At 35.6% G+C, this 26027-nt stretch overlaps 1 protein-coding gene across 1 annotated transcript in view; it reads left to right on the top strand.

The window, feature by feature from the left end:
• The window catches only part of Malrd1 (MAM and LDL receptor class A domain containing 1), a 638235-nt gene that overhangs the window by 73909 nt on the left and 538299 nt on the right, over positions 1–26027 (top strand). Inside the window, exons 7-11 of the mRNA XM_019205159.2 lie at positions 1750–1916; positions 6512–6604; positions 11668–11869; positions 16065–16211; positions 24765–24862. Of these exons, the coding sequence (XP_019060704.1) occupies positions 1750–1916; positions 6512–6604; positions 11668–11869; positions 16065–16211; positions 24765–24862 (707 nt within the window). The remainder of the gene's footprint in view (positions 1–1749; positions 1917–6511; positions 6605–11667; positions 11870–16064; positions 16212–24764; positions 24863–26027) is intronic.

Raw genomic sequence — 26027 nt, 5'->3', positions numbered from 1 at the left:
ACTTTAGGTTTAGGTTTTGTTTTTTTTTTTTTTTTTTTCATGAATAGTGGTCCTATTAAGAATAGGATAGTTTTGGTGTTTTTCCAAAATTGCTACCTTTCCTCTCCCAGTTGCAAACATGAAGCGATGTTTCTCTAATTTTCACCGTAAGAATGTTATAGGGTTCTTGGAAGTAAAATCCAGAGCGTGTGGGATCTTACCTATGGCACCTGTGTCAGAGCAGGCAGTTTGTGCGCCTGAAAGCTCTGAAATGTTCGCCATCACTGTCCTGGAGTTCTTAGACTCTTCCACACTAAGATCAGCTTCAGTTTCCCTCCCTGGATACTGGTTCTAACAGGGCTTTGTACTTGTGTGTGTCTGTGCCTCCCTGCCTGGAAGTGTAGACAGTGGATTGCAGGGTGACCTTAGTTCTCCGCTGGATCTCTACACAATTTGTGACTTGCAATTTCTTCCGTTTCTTCAGTGAAGAGGTATTGTTTATTCTTGTCCTGTGGATAGACTCATAAGTTCCACCTTCCTTGCAGCTGGTCCAGAACCAGAGATTTTGTAGGCTTTCTGCATTGAAATTGGTTCTGTTTCTCCACCCTTTGCATTCTTGCCCTGCTCTGTCTCTTTGTCCTCGCCCCTTTTTGTTTAGCGGTGTTGTTCTGGCATTACTTCTCCCCCAGGACCTTATCTGTGTAACAACACTAGTGGAGGTATTGCTATACCGTGGTCATTGTAGTTCAGCTCAGTAGCTTAGAGAGAATACAGTAGTATTTCAAGACCAGGTTTGCTTCATTCTCTGGCTTACTTCTGATTTGACTCAGTTTTCTTGTCTCTTTTTGCAACATTTGAGTGAGTCCAGATCCAATCTGAGGTAGTGCGCTCCTTCCCCAGCGTGAAAGAATTCTGTGGTTTCTATTGTGTTTGTCTTGGGCATATCTGGTTTTCTTATTTTAAACTGTTTTCTTAAAAATAAGTTTTGACTTTTTAATATTTGCTTTGTATATAAATCAGAGTCAATGTATTAAGTTACTCTGCTAACCTGATTAAAGCTTAACCTTAGGAAATGTTTCACTTAAATTTGTATTTTTTGGAAGCTATGGGGATTTTTACTAATTTATAAAGAAATATTTCAAACCTTATTTGTGACAAATAGATCATAGAAAACTCTTTATATTTCTGATATAGCAATGTTATTGATTGAGGAATAGTCTATTTTGGTTTTAAATATCGATGAAAAAGTGGATTAAAACTTTTTATGTACTATAAAATTCGTAGGTGAAGTTTATTGATACTGTACATACTTAATAATTTCATGCCATCTGGTAAAAAGGAGAGCATTTAAAATTGGATTGCTTTAAACTATGAACACTATTATATGAATGTAGAAGAATAATCAAGGAAAATAATTCTAGGAAAAAATAATTGATTAAAGAAATATAGCATTACAACATTTGAAAGAAATATTGGTGGAAGAATTTTTACATTATAGATTTCTTTGATAATATTGTTTCAATATTGAACATGCCTTCCAACTTTGATTTTAGGAATAACGAATAATTACAACATGTTTCAAAAATCAAATACAAAAATAAAAACCTATTATTTGTAGCTAATGTAATCATTTTAAACATCATATTCCTGTTTTTATATTCTTTTGAATAAATGTATTTTTGTCGTAAGCCCAGGGTTAAGAATTATAGAAATATAATAGTTTTGTTCAGACCGAAAGAGCTAATCATCTCTTTCCCTTTTATTCTTTAGGCTGCTACGTCTGGCTGGGGGCAAAGTGCCCTTTTCCTCTCAGCCCTGTGGACCGCACTGCTTATTTAAACAGCTCTGTGTGTCACTGCCTGAGCAGGAGCTGCCGTCTTCAGTTCTATTACTCCCTGGAAAGCAGTATTCTAAGAGTGCAACTATATAATAACGAGGTAAGAAAGAGGTAACATTTGCTTCAACATCATCAGACGAGTGAACTTTCTATCTTCACTACTTGTGTTTCTATTTCTCATTCGTAACTAAGCCTTAGGGCTTTAGTAACTTGGCATTATTCAGGATACTTTTTAAAAGAATTATCATGAGGCCAGTGTGAGAAAGGAAGGAGTATCCTGCAGCAATATAGTTGTGATTATTTGTGTGGCATCATTTCATAAAGTTGTGAAAATCCATGAAACTGTACTGAAGAAGTTATAGCTCTCACCAGGGGAAATACGTGGAATTTTGGCTTGTTCACTCTGTTGAAACTCTCATGTGGCCTGTTTGGATATTAGATCGATATATCATTGAAAGTATAAATATGATGAAGTAAGTTATTTGTTTTGGTACAAGTATTTACACTTTTGAAGACTGGTAGCTGCTGATTAAATATAAACAAATCATTCCTTTGAATTAAAAGAAAAGGCTCACCTGATAGAAAGTTGTGACGTCAGGGAATGAAGCAAATTCAGGCCTTTAACTAAAAGCAGTTCTCTACAGGAGGGAAAAACACACGAAGAACTTTGACAGTCTCTGTTGTGAAGGAAAACTTATTTAAAGATGGGAATAAATCAATCACAGCAGTAAATAGCAGTCATGGTAGAAATTGGAGACATTTGATCGTAATTGCAGGAATTCTGACATTGGAAAAGAGGAAGACAGTACAGGCATCCAGGTGACTCCCTGTGTGTCAGGATGCTTTCAGTACACCCAGTTAGAACTTCTGCATGATGTGGACCTCATTTCCCATTTCCACAGAGTTTATCACCTGTGCGTATTTGGTGCCATTGAACAGCCCAGCAATAGCATTTCCCTCTGGACTGTTTCCTTCTGAATTTTGGCATGCTGTCATACCCCGCACGTGTGAGAATGATTATTACCAGACATTTGAACATTCGGGAGGAATCTTTTTTATCCTCTCTTCCTTTACTTTTTGTACCTTTTTCTTTTTCTTTTTCTTTCCTCATTGAGTTTGTTCATACATTTTAGTTATACAGTATGGTTACATTCATTACTGGGATCTTGTACCTTCACATGACAGGTCTTGGTTCGCATTTTTCCCCCTTTCCCTGCCCTCCCTTCACCCCCTCCTCCCCTCCCCATTTACAAACACTTTATTTCCATTTTTTTCAGTTCCTCATATTTTTTCCTCTCCCTTATTACCTTTCCCCTACCCTTCCCACTTCCCCTACACCTTTAGTCCTTTTCTTCCTATTTCACATTGTCAATTAGGATTAGGGTTGTTTTTTGTACCATTTTCATCACCTTTCTTCTTCTTTCTTCTACCTCTTCCCTTTATTTACTTATTTATTTATTTGTTTATTTATTGGTACCAGGGACCGAACTCTGGTCCTTGCGCTTGTAAGGCAGGCAAGATCCCTGACCTAGATCAGGCAAGATCACTGAGCTAGATCCCTGACCCTTACCTCCTCTGCCTTTGAGAGATACTCAGAGAGTTCTCAGTCATACAGTTGGATGGATATTCCATTAAAATTACTTGGCTGAGACACAGTGTTAAACATTCTGTAACTATACTATATTTATGTGACTTTTTGGCAGTAGTAGTTTGTAGCCAGTTGGTCTACATCTATTGGATCTACTTCATTTAATTTGGCAAGTTGCATGGGTAGAGGTAGGTGAAGAACACATTTCCCTACTCTTTTTGCACCACAACAAAACTTTCCATATAAATGGTAGCAATTCTATGAAACACAAAGTCCCCTCGAAACTAAATATCAAAAGCTAAACTTTATCCAAATAGCACTCTTGGCCCATATATCATTCATGTCCCAATAATCTTTTGGTTACTGTCACCTGTCTCCCTACCCCTGTGTAAATGAGGCCCTGTAAGATATCAGGTAATCTATACCCTTCTGTAGTTTCCATTTTCCCACTTCAATAAAAACATAGTAAAAAATTCTAGACTAATTTTATTAAGTTTAAATAATATTTGAAGGTAAAAAACAAGACCATGTAATAGTATTATTCATGTAGAAAGTAATTTATGTTCATTTATGTCAAATGAATTATCTCAATTTACTTAGAAAGTTAAATCTTACATATTCTAATCTCAAGAATTATTATAACCTGAAGATTTTAATATAATCAGTGATGGATTTTTAAAATTTTCAATATGTGTAATAGAGTTACGATTGATTGAAATTGAACACTGTCATTCTTCTGGCGGCCTTGGAGCTGTGTAAGAAAAGAATGAGAACAAATTTTCTTCAGATACCATATAATCTAATAAAAATAGACTTAAGAGTTCATGTCACCCATTGTAAGGAAAGAAGAAGTTAAGCCAGCAGAACTGATCTAGCATATTGACTAGAGCCAGTTGGGCATACAGTTTAGAGAGTATCAACTGACGCTGAACTCATGGTGTGCACCTTGTGTGCTGCAAGACATCTTGGCTTTTCTGACCCTCTCATTCATCATCCTGTATACCTGTAACTTGGTGGTCACTGCTGAAAAATCTGCATCCAAGTATATTCAGGACAAAAATCGATGCTTTATCACAGACTTAGAAAGGACTCTGAACATAAGATTGAAAACACACCTGATGAAAATGTCATTTGTATCTTCTGTAAATAGAATGCTGATTGTTAGGATGAGCATACTCATATTTAGTGAGAATGCTAAAGTTCATTGTGATTATTTCCAGAGGACTTTAGAATTAGAGAATTAGGAAATATATGTGAAGATAAGTTGTTAAGTAAAAAGTACTCTTTAAAAGAGTCTACTTAAGTGTGCTACACTTCTAGTTTGTACTGTCTAGCTATTCTCGGAATCGATCTCTGTGTATCACATAATAATGATAATAATAACAACAATAACAACAACAACAATAGCCTACCTTGTTTCTTGAGAGGGTCCCTGCCCTTGAGTCCCGGATCTGGGTGACTTGCTTGAGGTGCCATTTACATGTTTTCTAAATCTCCAATGGCAAACAGAATGCACATAAAATTCAGAAAGGAAATAACTTGTAGAATATTTTTGTATGATATTTTTTTAAAGCTCTAATAAAGTTTCTTTGAAAGAAGGTCTTTACCAAATTATATGGGTCTGTCATGGTTCTCAATTAAAAAAAAAACACCCTAAAACCCGACAACCTTGAATTTGGCAACTTTGATTGCTTCACTGGAAAAGAGGATAAACTGAAATCTCTAAGAAATGTGGTAAAAATGCTTCTGTTGAGAGGTAAATTAGCATTATTGATCTGGACGGGGATCAAAGAGTTTTAATGTTTTTATTGTTTGATTTTAAGATATTAGGAAAATTAGGGCATCACATGAAAATCTTTTCAAGGCTGTTACTTTATTTTTTATATTCTATTAAAAATAACTACATAGTCTGAGAGTAAGAAAAAAAATAAACAGACACTGTTTTTGTTTAGTTGGGGAAAGTTCTTCCATACCATTCTTTATATTATTAGGAAAGAAAATGTGGTAGGGAAATCTTGATTTCATTCATAGCATACCATTAACTTAGTATACAGAAGGCCACAAGTTTGGGAAGATCTCTTGTTTCCTCTATAAAAACTTGTAAGTGCTTTCATCTTCAGGTAAAACACAGGGAAATCAGTTTGTCATTGTGCAATAAAAACACAGTTGCTTTAAATTTTTCTGATAAAATGAACAGTGAGAGATGTGATGAAAATAGCATGCCGAGTTGTGACACACGCCAACCATTGTCACTAATAGTACTTGTGGAGGGCCTGTGTGTCTGTACGCTAGCTAAATAAATCAAGATATGTACAAAATCATTGGAAGAATTTGTCGTACAGCTTGACTTTTATAACTAGTTCATCCGCTGTGACATGGAATCTGTCAGCTAAAGATGTGTTCATCTCACGGGTTTCGCTGTGTCATGGACGTTTTACTAGTTGTTGTGACTGAGTACTGACACGAAGAATATTTTTTTGGATGTATTACCTTCCAAAATATTTAGAGCTTGGTAATTCAGAGTATTCTTCAGAGTGTATAGGACTAAGTTGGAAATAGATTCATTTTTAGAAAATCTTAGATATAAATAAAATAGTGAAGCAGAGTAAGGAGATAAATGCTTACATGAGTGAAAAATTAGGTCATGTGTCATTAGAATTCTAAGTAGTCATCACTTTTTCTTGTTTTCTTTCTCATACTACAAGCCAAGCAAGGCCAGTCTCAGAGCTCATAGTTATGGCATTCTCCATGTTTTTATGATATTTATACATGAAAAAATAAATACATCCTATATTACGAACACTGTGCTCCATCTTTCCCAGGGACTGTCAAATTAACTTGAATGTTTTCTGTAATCTAAAGACAAAAGGGGATGATCTGAGAGCATAAAAGCATGGCCATAAATCATAAAGACCAGTACTGTAAACACCATCGGAGACTTGTGCTGAATGTCTAACTTCATAGTGGTTAGTGATAATTTCACATATTTTGGAAATTAGCCATAGATCATTGTCCAGGTATGTACATCTGGGACGTCCTACTGAAATACAATTAAGAAAGCATATATATCAGTGTGAAAGCAGAATGTCTTTTTCTTCAAATCAAAGGGAGAAGAAACATTTTGGACATACAATACATCAACTCAGAGCAAATGGGTGAAAGCAGATGTTTCAATACCAGAAGGTCTGAAGACATTTAAGGTATAAAAGGAAATAAAAATGTATTTTTAATCACCAGTTTATGAACTTTTAGTTTTGTAGTAGTGAATTTATCATCAACTACTCAATTTGAATTAGAATGTAAATTAAGAATGTAACCTTGCATGTCTAGGAGAGTGGTAATTATATACATCTGGCCCTTAGCAGACCATATTTGTTTACTCTCCATCAGAGCTGCCTCATTCTCTGTGTAGCAACTCCAGATCTCTGCCTTGCACCGAGAAACAATATTTATTATGCATATGATAAGTAGTAAACTGATGTTGAAAATCAGTGAAACATATATGTAAATATTTTGAATGCAGTAATTCATGTCTTTATTCCACTTGGATAATTGTGTCTGTAGCAAGATACATTTGAAACATATATATGCCCCGAGAAACTCAATGAATGCTGCTTCTTAAAATATTAACATGAGATTTTGTGTTGTGTATAGTATAATACTTAGGTGTGAGTTTTAAAAGAGACTGGTTTTATGGATGGCTTATGAAACAATTCCTTCCCTTTATGATATAGTTCATACATTTTGTAGGTATTAATGGGAAAAATTCCCCAAATACTGACATGTAGATATTTAGTATCGCATATACTTGTAAGCTTGAAATTCTGAACCATAGAAATTTTGTAGCAAACTTGCAGTTTAAATGACGTTATATTTCTGAGTTAATGTTTTGACGCTATTTTAATTCATTTATAAGCTGGTCTTTAGCTTTATAACTTCTGAAAGAAATATGAGTCTCTTTCTGTTTCCACAAATTGAAGATTAAAGTTTATCTTATTTGATTCAAAGATAAACTAAAATGTGAAGAAAGTAAATTTGGGATTTATTATAGCTTTTTTTGTTTGTTTTGTTTTGGTACCTGGGATAGAAGTCAGATCCTTGTGCTTGCGAGGCAGGACCCGGAATCACTGAGATAAATTCCCAGCTATTATATGTTTCAAACACATATAAAATGTACCTAACTTTTTAATAATGACAGACTTTAGAGATCTATGTGAAACTTACCAACATTTGAAATGTTAAATGATTACTCTGCATATTTGACTTATTGCTGCTATGAATATATACAGCTACCAGCCCAATAATTTTCATGTATATGATATTGATTATGAGAAAAGTGAATAGCAGTATATATAGTGTTCTTGTGATTGGATATAATTTAAATTTAATATCTTTTTTATAGTTTTTATTTTTTATTATTATATCTTTCCAGTACATAATGAGTACATTCTTTTGTTTTGTTTTTTTTTGTTGTTGTTTTTTGAGATCGGGTCTCATTATGTAGTTGAGACTGACCTGGAACTCACTATGTAGCCCAGGCTAGTCTGGTACTCACAGTGATCCTCCTGCCTCAGCCTCCCGAGTGCTGGGATTACAGGCGTGCGCCACCACGCCCAGCTATGAGTACATTCTTTATGGGGAGTTGGTACCTATACATGACCTATCTTAATTCTTTTTTCAACCCTTTACCTCTCCACTTCCTCCTGCTTTTATCTTTTAATCCCCATCCCATATGAGAAGTAATTACTCCCTATTTCTTATTATGTGTCCTTTATTTTGCTCTTAGATTTTTGTGTTTCTCATAAAAGAGAAACGATGCAATGTTTAAGCTTCTGTAACTGATTAATTTCATTTCACATTATGGCCTCAAGGTTTATCCATTTTCCTACAAATGACTCAGGTTCTTCCTTTACTGCAGAGTAGTACTTCATTGCATATAAATACCTTATTTTCCTATCCACTCCTGAGTTGTGCTGCTGTAAACATGGATGCGTGGCTCCCTGAAATATGGCATCTTTAACTCTTTGGTATAAATGCCTAGAAGCAGAATAGCTGAGCCAAATGGAATTTCATATCTTGGCCTTTTAGGACTCTCCATACTGATTTCCACAGCGGTTGGACCAGTTCCTTCTCATCGGCAATGTAGAAGGGTTCCTTTTTCCCTGTAGTCTCACTAGCATGAGTTACTATTTCATGTTTTGATAATAGCCATTCTTTCTGGAGTAATATAGTATCTTGGTGTGGTTTTAATTTGCATTTATCTAATGGCCAAGTCAATGAACTTTTTTTTCATGTATTTATTGTTCATTTTTACTTTTTCTAAGAAGTATCTGTTCACTTCAGGAGCCTAGTTTTTGATTGGTCTTTTATTTTGGTGGATCTCATTTTCTGATTTCTTCATATATGTTTTAAACATTAGTCCTCAGAATGGCTGGCAAAATTTTTCCCATTCCTTCGGTTGTACCTTTGTTTTGTTGGGTGTTTCTTTTGCTGAGTGGAAGCTTTTAAATTTGATAAGCTCTAATTTTTTGATTCTTGTATTTTTTTACGTGCAATTGGGATTCTGTTTAGAAAGTCCTTGACTAAACTTCAAGAGTGTTTTACCTAATTTATCTTTTAGCAGATTAACTGTGTCCATTTCAACAGATAGATCTTGGTTCCGTTGTAATTTTAGTTTATTATACGGTGAGAGATAATGGGTCTGGATCCTCTGTAGAGGATCATGTCATCTGCAAATAATGATAATTTGACTTCATTCTTTCCCATACATATTCCTTTTACTTTATTTTTTCTTGCCTGATTGCTCTAGCTAATGTTTAAAGGCGTATGTTGAACAGGAGTGGTGGTAGTGGACATCCTTACCTTACTCCTGATTTTAGAGGGAAAGCTTTTAATTTTTCCTCATTTAAAGTGATGTTGACAGTAGGTTTGTCCTAAGTGGCTTTTATCAGATTAAGATACAGTCCCTCTATACATTTTTTTTCAGTGTTTGTATCATATATGGATGTCGAATTTTTCAGAGACTTTTTCTGTGTCTGTCAAGATGACTATGTGATTTTTATCCTTGCTTCTATTTATGTTCTGTGTTACATTTACTGATTGTATACGTTGGTCCATCATTGCATCCTTGGGATGAAGCCTACTTGTTCATGATGTATATATGCCCTTTTAATGATTTGTTGAATTCTTTTTGCCAGTGTCTTGTTGAAGATACTTCGGTCTATGTTCGTTAAGGAGATTGGCCTATAGCTCTGTTTTTTGGTTGAACTTTGTCTGATTTTAGAATCAGCCTAATGCTACCTTCCAGGAATAACTTTGGGAGTATGCTTTCCCTTTCAATTTCATTAAAGAGCTTGAAGAATATTATTGGTAGAGCATCCCTGAAGTTCTTGTAGTACAGACTTGGACTACTTAGTTGATAGATTTTTAAAAATTACTGCTTCAGTTTTCTTGCCTGTTATGTGATTATTAAGGGTTTTTATGTGTCCTTGGTTCAGTCTTGATAATTCATATAAATCTAGGAATCTTTGCAATTCTTCTAAATTGTCCAGTTTATTGGTGTACAGCTTTTTGATACAGTTGCTAAAAATTTTCTGGATTTCAGTGGTATCTGTTGTGATTTCACATTCTTATTTCTAATTGCAATGCTTTATGTCTTTACTTTCTTTTTTTGTAAGAATGGCTAAGGCTTTATCTATTTTGTTTATTCTTGTGAAGAACCAGCTCTTCGATTCATTGAATCATTGTATTTTTTTTTTTAGTTGCAGTTTCGGTGATTTCTGTTCTTATATTTATAATTCCTCACTTGTACTAATTTTGGAATTTAGATTGTTACTGTTCTTCTAGGACTCTATGGTGTATCATTATCATTTGGTTATTTATCTGGGTATATTCTGGTTTTTTTTGTTTTGTTTTGTTTTTGGATGTGGACATTCACAGATGTGAGCTTTCCTCTTAGTACTGCTTTCATTGTGTCCCCTAAGTTTGATTAATGTTATAATGGTGGACATTGTTTTCTTGTAGGAACTGTCTTACTATACCATGGATAAGCCATGGTATAATTGTAATTCTTTTTCATTTACTTAAGCATTCTGTACTGGCTAAGTATATACTCTGTTTTGGAGAAAACTCATGTGCCACTAAGAAGACTGCGCATTCTGTTTTTGGGTGGAACATTCAGTAGATATCTTATTAATATTGTCTTCTAAAGTAAAAATTTAATATACTTGCAAACTGAAACTTGATTAAAGTAATTCTTAAATACAAAAGTCTATTTAGAAAATTTTAGACTAAATAAGACTGAAAGAAGTCAATGTTTATTTCTACCATCTTGCTAAAACTTTTTAATGTCTGGTTCACTGCTGTTCAATAGAACTTTCTGCTGGCCTGAAAATTTTCTGCATCTGTACTGTCCCAATATGGTAGCCATTAGAAATATAGTATGGGGCTCTTGAACATTGGAAAGATAGCTAATGTGATGGAGAAGATGAATTTAAATTTTATTTTAATTCATTAAAATTGAATAATTATAATTGTGAGCTTCTAAATTGGACCTCAGGAAATTAGTTATTCACTATATAGCCCATTATTTATTCTTCTGCATGTTGGGTGTTTAATCATTATTCTTGGTAGAACCTCAAAGTGCAGTAGTGTTTTGGCACTATCTCACGTGGGAGTGGCACTATAAGGCAGTTTCACTGGTTGATATTGCTTTCCTCCAGAATAGCTAGCAGTTTGCTTATTTTCTTTAGGTGACACTTTTATTCTCACTAGAAAAAGTATTCTTTTCCAAAAGATAATTTATTTTTATATTTTTACTTTTAAATTGTTATTAGATTAGGTTACTTTCTATCAGATCATATTTTCCATCATTAAAATATGAATTTTAGTAGTTAAAAACTCAGATTCAGTTATAGCACTTGTAGGGTAAGGCATGACGTTGCTTTTTCTTTACTGTGAAGATAGCTGGGAAGGTGAAGCCCAAGTAACAAGTGTGCAGTTAGGACGTTTGGGTGGGTAAGTGGGATGCTGTACTTTCACCCAGCCTGGGTAGTTTCTCAGAGGCCTTAGGGGAGCAAACATTTTCATCAGTGTTGGGGTATGAATTGAATTTATCAAATAGGAACTTTGCTCCCACTTGTCCTTGGCTGTTCCTTGAACAGCTATTTGCTATTTAATCTCTATCATCCTTCTTTAGGGCTTTTTTATTTTTTTGTCTCTTAAAAGAGTACAAGGTCATAGATTGATCATTTTCCCCCCAAAGATTGTTTTCGAAGGTGTCATTTTGAGCCAGAGAAGTTTCATTGGGCTTGATCGGCTGTCAGTCTACGGACAAAACCACTCCAGACGGCTGTGCTCTGAGGATGAGTTCACTTGTGCCAGCGGCCAGTGTGTTGCCCAAGACTCCATCTGTGACTCTCAGCGAGACTGCTCTGATGCCAGCGATGAAGACCCATTGACCTGCTGTAAGTGAACTGGTAGCTTGCTTACTTGCCTGTCCTATTTCCTGACTACTGGATTTAAGATAGCCTCTGTTTCTGAGAAGGTAATGTAATTTCTATAAAATAAGCTGAGTGAACATTTTTACTCTAAAATAAATAGCACTATTCCTTTGCGAGTCTTTAAGTTAGTTTGATATTTTAGTGCTTCTTGCTAAGATTGCAGACATAGTCTCCGCATTTGCTCCACCAGTGAGTGAGCAGTGCTATTGTTGTTTGCGTGCAGGAACGTGTATGCCTTTTGTTAGGGAATAAAATGCCAAGTGATAGGGAATCTCCTTGTCCTTCCCTTAGGAGATATGTATTATGGATTGCTAACCTTTATTAAGCATGTGTTTTTTTTCTTTCTCCCGTTCCTAACCAATTATCCTGAAAGTCGAGGAGAGAAAGTAAAAAAGAGGAGGGCTGCATCGCCCCCGGTGCAGCAGTGACGACACAGAGGTCACCTCAGCCACCACTGGCAGCCATGAGGGCAAACTCGGCCACACCTTCCTTTCAGGGCTCCCGTGGAGACTCTTTGATGGAGGAATGACGAGAGAGCCCATTACTGGTGAAACCGAGTCATGTTTCAAAGACAGATTTAATCCACAACCGCCATGATGGCTCTCATAGGAAATCACTTAGCAACTAAGATGCTTGTGTCTTCTTAGAAACTAAATCTCTTTTGTATATAGCAAATAAGGGAACTTAAAAAATACTAAAATCTTGACATTTATTTTGCTGTAGTATTTAAACGTAAAACACTAAAATAGCAAGATATTTTGTTCAGCAGTAGGAAATATTGCAGTAAGATAAATGTTAGCGTCTTACAGAAAAGATCTTTGTATAACATTGGTTTCTTGATGGATGACCCTAGGTTTTATTAAGAATAATGAAGAAAGATGCTGGAAGAAGAAATGAAAACATAAGGGAGAAATCCTCTCCTGACCTGACTGTAAACAGAAATTCAGTAATTTTTCAAACACCTAGCTTTAAGCTAAATAATCTACTAAACAGTATAATCTCAGTGGTGTGTTTATGTGGTACTCCTCTTTCACTAAAAAAAAGAATAACTTTTCTCTCTATTGTGTGTCAGGTTCCTTTCTATGCTTTATATAAATTTTTAAACACATTTTGGTCCATTTCTTGGAAAATTCATCTTTCTAACAGCTTCTATTAGTTTTAGTTTCAGTAACTGCACAATATATTTCATTTTCATTGTACATTTAAAAACACAATTTCTTCTTTTTTTCTCCTAAAATAAATGATTCCTTTGTGCGCTTAATATCTTTTCTTAATTGAATTCATCCATAGATTATTAGCGGATGTGTCAGTGCTTGATTTTGGATATATCTTCCCATTTTTCATCTTCATTGAAGTTTCACTGTTTATGTAGCTGACATTTTTGTAATATAGCTTATGTTAATACTATTCAGCTGTTTCTTTTGGGCAACAGGGAAAGATGTATGTACATATCAAAAAAACAAGTGTTACATGATAATCTTTGAAGTTTTCCAAATACTATAACCTCACATGCCCAGTAAAAATTTGCACCCAAATGACTCCTTCATGTAAATATTTGTACACTGATTTTTGCCATAGGAATTTATTTCTATAAATAAATTAAAGGGAATTATTAAAATTCCTATGAATTTACACTGTTTCGTGCTCTGAAGTATTTAGTATGTTTATGTGTACAGATGCATGCATATATTGTGATAGGAGGAGAGGCCTTCGTTTAGAACTTAGAATTCTAATGAAGAAAGCTTACAAGTTCATGAAGCCAAGCAGAATGCTTTGTGTCTTCTTTTGAGCCCACTTTAGAGTGAATCTACAGGATGGGGTGGGTCATACCTGCGTTTGAATAGCTCCAGGACTGCCGATCACGTCCTGGAGACATAGTAAATATTAATGTGTAAATATTGTCAGAATTCTTCATGTCTTTGTGGTTTTCCAGAGGGGACGTTCTTCACTCAACAGCTTTCATTACCAGGTTCCCTATAATTAATGTAGCTCCTGTGAGCCCCTGGCCCAGTGGCTTTTTGAGAGAGGTAACTGTAAAGCGCTGGTGGGTTTTGCTGCTGTTTAGCTTTTGTCATGTCCTCTGAGGACGCTAGCAGCAGCGACATCCAGGAACTCGTTCAAAAAGCAGAACCTGAGGCCCTAGTTCTGCCCAACAGAACTGAGAGCTGCGTTGTGATAGGGTCCCTGGTGACTCATCTGATTGTTAGACTTGCAGAACCACTGTGCCAAAGAGCCTTCAGAAACGAGGCAAGCCGAGGGAGGAAACAGATGGCAAATAAAAAGAAAAAATTGACATGAAAACGAAAGGCAAACTACTCTGAGGCCTCTCAAGATAGAAGCCAGAACTCTCATTACCACACCAGGCCCTAGGAGAATCCTGATGCTACATAGAGCTAGATTTTTAAATTTCATTACCGCAGACCTGTATAAAGCAGGGACGGCAAAGATTCAAACCGATGCTCACAATGAACTGCCGTGGTTAAATGTTCAAGAGAAAGCTTTTTTGTAGCTGGAAACTATTTCTCTAAATTAAATGTCACTGTTCTCGTGGGCTGTGTCATGTCACATATTTTGTTTAGAGGTAATGAAATGTATTTTTATAATCATTGAAAATTAAATGAAAAGCAATAGTGGAGATAAAAATAACGATAAATTGTATAAATATTAAAATGTAGCTTTAGGAGAAAAGTTCCAACTATTCCTTTCAATAGCTAGCTGTTTCATCAGTGAAATGTCAGTTCTTACACTTTCTATAGAACACTAAACACACTCTGTCCTTTGAAACATGAAAATTAATTTTTAAAATCTTATCACCTCAAAAATTTGTGAAAGGAGCATATTCCAGTCACCTCTGTAAAAATCTTGGGGAATTGTTCAGTTATTTTACCAATGACATTAATCCCACTACACTGTAAAGGAGTCTACAAAATTGAGTATTCTGGAACTTACTAGCTCTTGTAAGTTAAATTCCAGGTCTCTAAGTTGAGGTTTGCCATTAGTAATATTTCCCTTACATAATTTAAAGGGTTCAAGGTGAAGTAATAAGTATGGTCAAGAAGATCAGATGCATACTAGTAACAGTTAAATGCCTTGCCATATTTAATATGTTAAATTCTTGTAAATTTTAGAAAACAATTTTTTTGTTTTGATGATTTTCTTGCTTTTAGCTGTTTTTGAGAATTCAGGGTAATTATGGCATGTACTTGGAACTCAGTGGTAAGTATCTGTTGTTATTAAAGATAACAGCATTATGACCTTAGGAGGCTTGTCAAAGCTTTAAAAAATGATATTTTCCCCTTCCCTGTACTGTTGTAAAATGCCACAGCATAGAGAGATTTTTGGAAATTAAGCTTTAAATTTATTGTATTAATTTATCCCCAACACTAGGTTCTAAGAGAGGCTGATGTTGCTATGATTATTACTTTAGGAAAAGGAAATTAAGTGTTCAAATCTAGTTTCTCAGAGGCACAGATCAAGTTGCTGAGCCTGGTGCTCTAAAATCTGCTGTTTTTCTCAATAATTTGATGTCAGAAGTTGGGAAAGATGTTAGGAAGCTTTCCCCAAACACCAATTTTCTCTAGAAGTAGTGCTGTCATGATAAACACAGTAATTTAAATTCTTACCAAGTTTTAAGTTATGTAATAAGAAAAGAAAAGTAAAAATCAGAATATCTAATTTACCTGCAATTTTAAAGTGGCAAGGCATTTAACTTGGAAAAATCATAATATGAAGAATAATGAAATGAATGCTGAGCAATTGACTTCAAGTTGTTCAGGTACCCAGGATTAATTTAAATTATTCTTTTAAAAGTATTTTTTTAAAAAATCTGCAGTCTCAGCAGGTTTGTAGTTGTCAGGTGAATCAGTATCTCACCACAAATCACTAGTGTTTTGTGGTGTTTTTAATACCATGGAGATGGTTAATTAGGATGAAATGTGCCCGATTGGTTGATAGAAGCACGTCGAAGCTGTGTCCTGTTAGAACATTGAACACTTATGTGGATGAGGGGAAAAAAAGCTATTCTGATCATTGGGAGGTTTCTGTGCAAAGTGGACAACACCACTGCCCTCCTATATTTTCTGGTTTATATAAAGTCAGTGTTCCATTGCTTGCTCTATTTTCATTTTCTCTAACCTGATTTCTTTTCTACATTGAACAGCAAAGCGTCTCAGCTGTAACTTTGAGTCTGGTTTCTGTGGCTGGGAGCCGTTTCTCATGGAAGACGCACACTGGGAGTTAGTGAAAGGGCTGGGCGATGGAGAGCAACATTTTCCCAGAGCTGATCGCAGAGCAAACACAAACCATGGTAGGAAATTTTCCTCTTAAAAATTAATGTTCTTTCTTTCCTGTTGTAGAATAACAGTACCATGTATTTTCATTGCCATGAGTAGGTTGTGGTTTGTTTGAAGTATCCTGACACATTTAACAATTAGTTGTCAAGTTTCCATAAAGAAGTGTTCTTTTAGTAGCAGATGTTCTTGCTATTGTAATTTTAAAAGGTTAGTTTGGAGACATAAAGAGCAAAGTTTTCTGATCAGTCTCTGTAATTGCCAGGAATTAGTACAGTAAGATGCCTTCTTTGCAAACAATCCAATTTTTGCAAAGCAGGAAGAAAAATAATCTGCTTCTCTTGGGAATATAGATAGATATTTAATTCTGTTTATAAAATAAGTCTGCAAATGCTTGAATTCAATTTAATCCCACTTTTCACTCCTTTACATCAAATGATCATAGTTTTCTCCGTATTCTGAACTAACATTATAATTTATATATATATAAAGGAGACATAACTGTAACATATAAAAGAACCACATAACATTCAAAAAGAGTTTGTGGAAGTCCAAGTAAAACAGAAAGGCTTGGTTCTCTATTTTTTTTTGTTTTGTTTTGTGTACTTTTACATGGTGTCAGATGCTCTTGAATGTATACCTCGGTATCATATTAACTTTGTAATCATACAACAGTAATGTTGATCTTTTTTAAAGTTTGTTGAGCATCGTACTATTGATTTCTCTTTTGAGACTTCCAAAGTTTGCATAAAACCAGACAGACATATTTTTAAGTACAGTCATTGGCAGTTGGGGTTGTTGGATTGTTGGGTAGGAACAGGGAAGGGAGACTTTGACCACCTATTTGTTGGCTACAACTACAAATCCAGTTCATTTTTGAAAGAGTGAAGTGAGTTCTTGCTTCTTTGCCAGTGAGGCTTATTTTTATTTTGAAGACTTTGTGGTAGAGTAGTGGAAGCTTAAAGTTTAAAATAGAAAGGAGAATACTGACAACTGGAACTATAAAATAATGCTGCATTTTCTTTAAGAGTTTAGGATGAGGGCTTGGGATTTAGCTCAGCGGTTCGGTGGCCTGCCTTGCAAGCGCAAAGACCTGAGTTTAATCCCCGCTACAAAAAAAAAAAAAAAAAAAAAAAAAAAAAAAAAAAAAAAAAAAAAAAAAAAAAAAAAAAAAAAAAAAAAAAAAAAAAAAAAAAAAAAAAAAAAAAAAAAAGAGTTTAGGATGTTTTGTTTCTATTTTTCTTGCTCAAACCCATGACTGGTTATGTAGAGTAGACCAGGCTGTGTAAAAGTGGAAAGAAGCCACAGCCCCCGTCTTTGAAGTGCTTGGACTCTGGCAGCAGCAGCAGACTAGAACGAAACTGCAGTAGGGTATGAGACATGCTTCCTGGGGGTGGAAGGGATTAATGTGCACCCTGAAGGAGAGAGGCACACTCTTCAGCTAAGCGCTAGGAAGAAATTAAGAGTGTTCAGGAAGGCAGATGTTGGAAATCATAAGGAGGGACGGCAGGGAACGTGGTCTAATTAGAGGAGATCGCTTGAAAGTCGATGGGAGAAGTAAGTGTAGGTAGTTCCGGCTGAGTGACGTGCATGCTTGGACATGCAGCGTAGGAAAGATGAAACAAGAGTGCATGGAGTTTGAAGTTCACCTGAAGACAGTGGAGACCCAATTAGATGAAAGTGTGGGACCAAGCATATTTATTCTGAAGCAGTATTTTAGCTGCGATGAGGGCAAAGGAAAAGGTGAAAGACTGAGTCGGGAAGATACGGGTGTACTGAGGTAGAAAGGCCCAGACTGCGGCAGTGATTCACAGAAGGAAACTGCACACCCTGCTTTGTGAAAGGCCTTGCCTGGACCCCGAGGGCAGCGCACTTCCCAGCCTAAGTCACGGCGGTGACACTGCTCACAGTACTCAGTTTTGGTAGCTGGAAGACAGGGAGGAGCTAAAGGACTTGCATGTAGGGTGTTGTGAGGAGTAAATAAGATTGTATTTGTTTCCTCCACACAGTAATAACTCAAACATGAACCCATTGTTGTTTTCTGTTCCACTAGGAATGCCAAGAATACCTCCAGGTGTGACAATTAGAAAACACATTATGATTCGCTTTCAGACTTCTGCCGTCTTACCTTATTTATTCTGCAGAAAGGATTCTGCGGGGCTTTCTGTGAAATTTGTCTTTTGCTTTTATATAAATAATGTTAAAAGATAAAACCAAGAGCAGCTGTTCTCATTCAAAGAGAGGAGGACAAATTGCAATACTGTTCATTTTGGAAAGGGCCAATTAAAAAATAAAATTACATATAAATTACAACAAATATACATTATATATTATAAACTATTATGTACTTAGTAGAATTGTAAAATATATATTGTAAAATATTGTAATAAATATAAATTATATTATAGAGATAGCTGAGTCATAGAGCCAACACTTTTTAACTCAGTCTCTGTTTCAAACCGTAAGATAATTAGTAGTGGTTTCAGATCACATATAAAGGGAGAGAGAAGGAAAACCAGGAGGACAAAGGGAGCGAGGTGCACCTTTGTAGGGAATGCAGTGCAGTCCGATAGCTCCCAGGTCGAAGACAATGAACTGCTCATGTATTTTGTTCGGAGAGCATAAGTTCATTGAGCTTTTAAAGCTCATCTCCAGTATTTTTCTTTATATAGATACTCCTGTACATGATTTTACATAAAAGCTGAATGGGTTGATATTAGGCTATGTGCGCCTGTGTAGTCTTAAAATGAAGGCTTAATTTTTTTCCGCTTGGCTTCTGTTTTCTTATACCTAATTACTTGGTTAAACGTCTAAATGGACAGCTCATTTGCTTACCTTCTACTTTTCTATGTGCTCATATAATAATGTACAGGAGTATACATCATACATACTCAAACACAAAATATGTTCCCACCTTTTTCTATTTGTTTTTGATTGTGAAAGACAGAGTCTCGCTGTGTAGTTCAGGCTGGTTTTGAACTCATGGCAATCCTCCTGTCTCAGCCTCCTGGAGTGTTGGGATTACAGGCGTATGCCACCCACCCACCTTATATTATTACCTTGCTACTAAAGATTTTTCATGGTGATTCCTCCAAGTCATCAGGTATAAGCTGTTCTTTTCACTTTTATATCAAAGACTAATTTAAATATAACAAAATCCATTTTTTAGTATATAGCTCACCAATTTTGTTGTTGTTCTTGTTGTTTTGAGACAGGGTCTCACTGTGTAGTCCAGGCTGGTCTTCAGCTCACTGTGTAGCCAGTGCTGGCCTCAAGCTCATGGCAATCCTCCTGCCTCACCCTCCTGAGTACTGGGATTATGGGCATGTGCCACCACGTCTGGCAGTTCACCAAATTTTAACAAGCATACACAGTGGTGGAACCATTATGAAGCTCAAGATATAAAAGAGTTCCAACCTCCCTAAATTCTTCATGGCATTTTGTGGTCAAAGTGTCTTACACCTGACACCTGGCACTTATACTGACACTTGATTGGATTTCTAGCCCTGATGTTCCAGAATGGCATGTAGGTAGATTTTACACTGTGTAGCCTCTTGGGTCTGGCTTTGTTTCATTAGCACAGTGGATTTGAAATTCATCTTTGCTTTTGATGGATTGCAGTAGGATTATCTTTTCTGTTTTATTTAATTTATTTTGTTGTGATTATGAACTTATTAATTGTACAGATTAATGAGTTTCTACATGTACCAGCCATCTCTTTTTTGGTTTCACTGTTGGGTAGTATCCCCTCATACTGCCAAACTGTGGTTCCTTTACCTACTAACCAACTGAAGAACAAATGTTGGTTAATATTAATAAAGACATGATAAAATTTGCAGACTTATTAGCTTTTCTGTCAGGAAGATAATATTTGATACACACAAGTTTAAGGATAAATTCATAGGGCTCATGGTTTTAGGGGATTCAGTCCATAGTCGGTTGGAAAGGCACAGTGAAGCAAAACAGCTTCGTTATGGTGGCCGGGAGGCCAAGCAGGGCAACAGTGCCAGAGAAGAGGGGGCAAAAACTATGAGTGGTTCCCAAAGTCGTGCTCCATTACCCATCTAGACACATCCAAAAGGTTGCTTTTCTAATCCGTTACATGGCTCGCAAGACAATCAGTTTGATGGTTAACCACCACAGCATACATGTTTTATGTCCAGATCTGCATATTCATTTGGATTGCGTGCTCTGTACAATGTTCATTTGAGTTAGTGAGGAAAGCCCACTATCCCTGGCCATTTGTGGCTTTTGGGAACATTCCAGCTTCCTCTTCCAGGGGTCTTCTCACCCCCAGCCACAGGTAGTTCTTTTCACATCCGCACTCTTGGCGATTGAAGGATAGTGGTGTCCCTCTGTAGATCTCTGTAGCTTCTTTTTGCAGCTGTAAATGGACAGAGAGTGCATCAGGACTTGAAAGGGACAGCTGTATTGGATCTTATGAATCCCAGCCACCTGGGCCTCCCAGAGCACCAACACTACCTTTTCAACTCAGAGAGATCCTCCCATTCCTCTTGATGCCCCTTGTTCCACAGAAGCCTGGAAGCTGTCTGGACACTAAACTGAGAAATGGGAGAACTTAATGCCCTTGTATCTCTTTTTTTTTTTACGATCTCTAGCCTACGATCCCACATTTAAAAACCATTGTTCGACACATATTTTTCCGATTTTTTTTTTCTCATTTAAAGTCAGGACATTAAATATGATCTGTGACAGGTTTCCTTTGAGGTAGAATTAGCCTGATTCATGTCTTTGCTTAAGTTCTTCAGTCTGGATATGTCACAGTGTATCCGGTCATTCTCCCTCCCAGGGATATTAATATTATGAGAATGTTTGTGAATTCATTTTTATCCGCATTTCAATACGTAGAATACGTTTGATTTTGTGAAATAGATACCTAGGAATGAGGTTCCTATATTTTAAAAGCAAAATATATGTTTATACTTTTAATAAATATTGGTGGATTAATGTATGCTATTAATGTACTTCTATAATTTTAATGAATACGGATTATTCCCCACATACTTTAATTTTTAGCAACAAAGTAGAAGTGTGCCTCTTCAGTTTCCTACCAGCGCGAGGCATCATCATTCTCTTAAAAATTTTGCAGTTTGTGGCTATGAAATAATTTCTCCTAATTTCTATTTATGTTTAACTGATAATAATTTAAAAAATCTTTCAATCTCTTAACCTGTTGAAATTGGCTTTAATTTCACTAGATATTTTGCAGCTATCTCTAAAGATTTTGAAAGTCTTTTGCTCGTATTTTCCTAGTTTTTTATAGCTATTGAAAATGTCACTTTTTAACAAATTTTTGGAGGTTATTGCTGATACATAGTAAATTTAGTAATTTTTAAAAATATTGACCATGTATCCAATGGTCTTGGTAATTTTATTTGTAATATCTAATAGTTTTTTAAATATTCTAAGTTCACTATTATTTTTTCTCCTTTCTGAGTGTCAGATCACATACGTGCACACGCACACACACACACACACACACACACACACACACGGTCCATTTTTTTCCCGTTTCTGTCATGCATGAGATAGGGCCTCTGGGAAATTGTTGACTAGAACTGGAGATAGTGACTAGACTTGTCTTATTCCTATCTCCTGGGAAATCCTGTCAGTAATTTAGTCATAAGTGCCAAGCTTGCTAAAAAATCATATTTGTCAAATAACAACATTCCTTTCTGTTGATAATTCATTTATATTTTTTCTTTTTAAATTTTAATGTAAGACAAGTAGACATTGATAAAAATATAAAAAAGTTCCCATGAAAAATACCTTTGTATAACAAAAATAGAAAATAACAATAATAAATACACTTTATCACAATCTGAAAAGAATATATTTTCAATTAGTAATCTGTATCTCATTTCCTAATACTACTGTACTTTTTTACATAAAATATTTTAATTATTAACAAAGTGTCTAACACTCTGTATAATTTTGAACAATTTCTTGCTGTTTTGCAATATCTATTACAATTTTGGTCCTTGTTTATACTTTCAGTTTCTCGCATCAGAGAAGCGATGTGATATTTACAAGTGTGTTCCATTTATTTCACTTAAGAGTACAGTCTCAAGTTGCATCCATTTACCTAGAAGTGTCTTAAGTTTATCCTTTCTTATGGTCAAATAGTACTCCATTATATAAAAAAACACAAAACTTCTTTATCCACTTACTGGTTGATGGCCATTTGAGTTATTTCTAAGATATAGCACAAATTGTGCTTCTATAAACATGGATGTGCATATGTCACTGTGGTATGATGCTTTTAATTCTTTTGGGAAGATACCCAAAAGGGGAATGGCTGAATCAAATGGGACCTTTAATCCTAAGTTTTTGAGGAATTCCGCAGTGGTTACACCAGTCTACACTCCCACCAGCAGTGGAGAAGGGTTCCTTTTTCCCTACAGCCCGGCCAACGTTGTTGATTGATTTCTTGATAATAGCCCTTCTTTCTGGAGTGAGGTGGAATCTCAACATTATTTTAATTTTCATCTCTTAAATGACTGGTGGTGTTGAACATTTTTTTCATATGTTTATTTGCCATTTCTACTTCTTCATTTGAGAATCGTGAGAATCTCAGATGCCCAGTTTTGAATTATGTCTTTAAATTTGAGGGTCTGCTTTTTTAAAAATCTTTTTTATATGATCTGTATATTAGCCTTTTTTCTGAAGAACTACTAGATAACTTTTTTGCCCACTCTGTGGGTTGTCTTTTCACTCTGTTGGTGATTTTTTTTGCTGTGCAAAAGCTTTTTAATATGAGATCTCAGTTGTTGATTCTTTACAGTATTTCTCATGTGGGCAGGGTTTTGTTCCTAAAGTCTTTGCCCACACCTATGTCTTGGAGTTCTACCTGTTCTTTCTTCCAGTAGATTTAGTGTGTCTGTTTTAATATTTAGATTTTTGATCTAGTTTGATTTTAGTTTAGTGGATGGTGAAAGATATGGGTGTAGTTTTAGTCTTTAGCATGCGGAAAACCAGTTTTTCCCGCATCATTTTATGAAAGAGGCTATCTTTCTTCGAGTAAAGGTGTTTTCCCTCTTTGTTAAAGATAGGGTGGTGGTTGAGTGTGTTTGGAGTTGTTTCTGCATCTTCTAAACTGTACCACTGATCCTCAGGTCTGTTTCTTTGCCAGTACCATGCTGTTTTTGTCACAGAAGCTCTGTGGTATCAAGTCAGGGATTGTGATGCCTCCACCTTGCCTTTGTTGCCCAGAATTACTTTTGCCCTTCTAGGACTCTTCTAGTACCTAATGAATTTTAGGAATGTTTGCTATAGCTCTGTGAGGTATACTAATGCTGTTTTTATTGAGATTGCATTAAATCTGTATAACAATTCTGTGAGTTTGGCCATTTTCACTATGGTGGTTCTTCCTACCCAGGAGCAAGGGATATCTTTGCTTCTTCTGATATCCTCTTTGATCTCCTTTTTCAGAGTACTATAATTTTCAATATAAAGACCTTTTGCTTCATTTCTTTTTTTATAATAATGAAAAAGTTAAAATTCTCAAATTTTTAACTTTCATCAATTTGGTTTTATCTATTTCAATTATTTGTTTCTGTATTGTACATGGTAATGTTTGCTTTACAGCTATATTCACTAAAAGGACTCATTTCTATTATTCTCAAAATATGTATGGTGTAACTTTGAGAACATTGTATTACAATGGGTGAAAACTTTGCCAAAGGCAAGACCAAGGCCAGTGGGACACTTTCTTCCTTAATTTTTTGTTTAGATGTGTGAAGAAATCTATAATAAAATACATTTCAATTCTGAAATGCTTTCTTTTCTGTGTAGTTAGCACTTACGCCCATGCAGGAAAATCACTGACCAACGGTGATATTTTTCCATCAAAATACTGACTTTCCAAGTGGCCTATCCCTTTGTGATGATCAGAGGGCACCATCAGACCTGGACATTGTTTGGCGTTGCGTGCCGTGGAAGCTTTCAGTATTCCATGAAGCCATTCCTTGCAGCAGCTCCAAATGTGTGATCTTTGGAGCTGCTAGGAGATGTTATTCCCCTGTACATTTGCTGTGAGCGCATCCACTGTAGTTAAAATCTAAAAGTGGGCATTCTGTTAACGTTCAGATTAGATCTTTAATTAAGCTTTCATCCCCTCTAGCACAGACAACAATGTCAAACGTGGAAGCCCCAGGAGAAACCAGACTCATTCCACAGGCTTGTATCTTTAAGTACTTTTTGAAGAAACTTAAAAACAAAACTCTCATAAGAATTTCATGTGGGCATGCTGAATATCCAGTTGTAAATTTAGAGGCCTCAATGAATTTGATTTCAAACTCTGTGACTCAAGGCCATGAGAATAGGTGATTTGGATCAAGTGCTTGCAGTTAATCAAGTGAATTTTGCTTTAGGTATTTAATGTCATTCATATAAAACAATTTCAGTTATCTACAGAGCTACATGGTAAATGAGTAAAAATGTAATTTCCTTTATCTGGTTGATAGTGGAATGTGTGCAAGGATAAGATACACAAATGTGAAATGTGCAACAGAACTGGTGTCCAGATGACATTACATTTGTTTTTGCAGGATCATTTATTTATTTTGGGGCACATCAGTCACCCGGAGTGGCCAAGCTTGAAAGTCCTATCCTTACAAAATTGCTCACTGCGTCTTCACCATGTCAGGTAATTAACTCTCTTCGAATTTCATTGGCCATTCTGTAGTTATGTGGATTACTCTGCTAGTAAATGCCTGCCGTGGTTTACTACCATTTTCCTGATGAGCTAAGAGATTTATATGAGCTCTTTCAGCACCAAATGCTATTCTTCGCACAGACTGTTTACAGCACATAACTTACCCCATTCTTTGTGGGAGGTCCATTAAGAAGCTTTCAGTTATTTTATATTCTTTTCACATGAAGTTTTCAGCAATGGCATGAGTTTTCCAAAATTGTTTACCATTTTGCCATATAATGTTAATTGGGTAAAATCAGTTAAACGAGTGCTTGTTGAAAGCAGGAAGGATGACAAAGAGATAAATATTTTTTAACGTTCAAATCGCAGTCTTGCCATTTTCTAATTGTTATGCACACAAATTGTATATTCTTTTAAGACTTGGAGTATAAGCATTAGTATAGCACCTTCACATGGTTGTGAAGGTTTAAATGTGATTAATCAAAGCACCTGGCAAAAAATTTGGCACATAGTAGGTATTTACAAAGCAAAATTCTTTCACTTTCCATAAAACTAACACCTAAATCGACTGTTTTCGATCAGCTCCCCTTGCTTTCAGTTCTTGTTTTCAGTTCTTTCCCAACATTCCTTCAAGTCTTAAGATCATCCATGATTTATTATTTCTTCCTCAGAAAATAACAGATCAATACTGCAGCATGTGCAATTCGTTGCCTATAAATGTAGGGTTACAGTAGTTTGTTCAGACATTCCTGATGATAAATTGTTTATCATTTGGGGATAGAAGCCTTATTATTCTTTTGGCTTAGTATAAGTCTGAATGGGAGAGTCCAAAGCTCTGAATATATGGTCGTCGTCTTTTTTCTTTTTCTATTTCCCCCTAGTTCTTTGTGAGAATGAAGATTTAAACAACTGCCTGTCTCCATTTCTGCCTTAACCGAATGCCCTTTACCTATTCTCACCTTTCCTTTATTTTAATTAAGTGCTGTGTGATAGAAGATATAGATTTTTTTAAAGAGAACCCCAGAAGCAATTATTTGGACTTTGAACAGTACTTTACAAGCTAGCTTAGCTTTAATTCAAGGTCATACACTGAGTTACATGCAGAAAGGACGCTGACTAAAAAAGAATAAAATGTGTTAATTCGGACACAATAAAA

The sequence above is a fragment of the Fukomys damarensis genome, unplaced genomic scaffold (genome assembly GCF_012274545.1).
Source record: "Fukomys damarensis isolate Sample0158 unplaced genomic scaffold, DMR_v1.0_HiC HiC_scaffold_37, whole genome shotgun sequence".
NCBI lineage: Eukaryota > Metazoa > Chordata > Mammalia > Rodentia > Bathyergidae > Fukomys > Fukomys damarensis.
The sequence above is the reverse complement of the archived record's forward strand: the minus strand, read 5'-3'. Positions and strand labels throughout refer to the sequence as shown.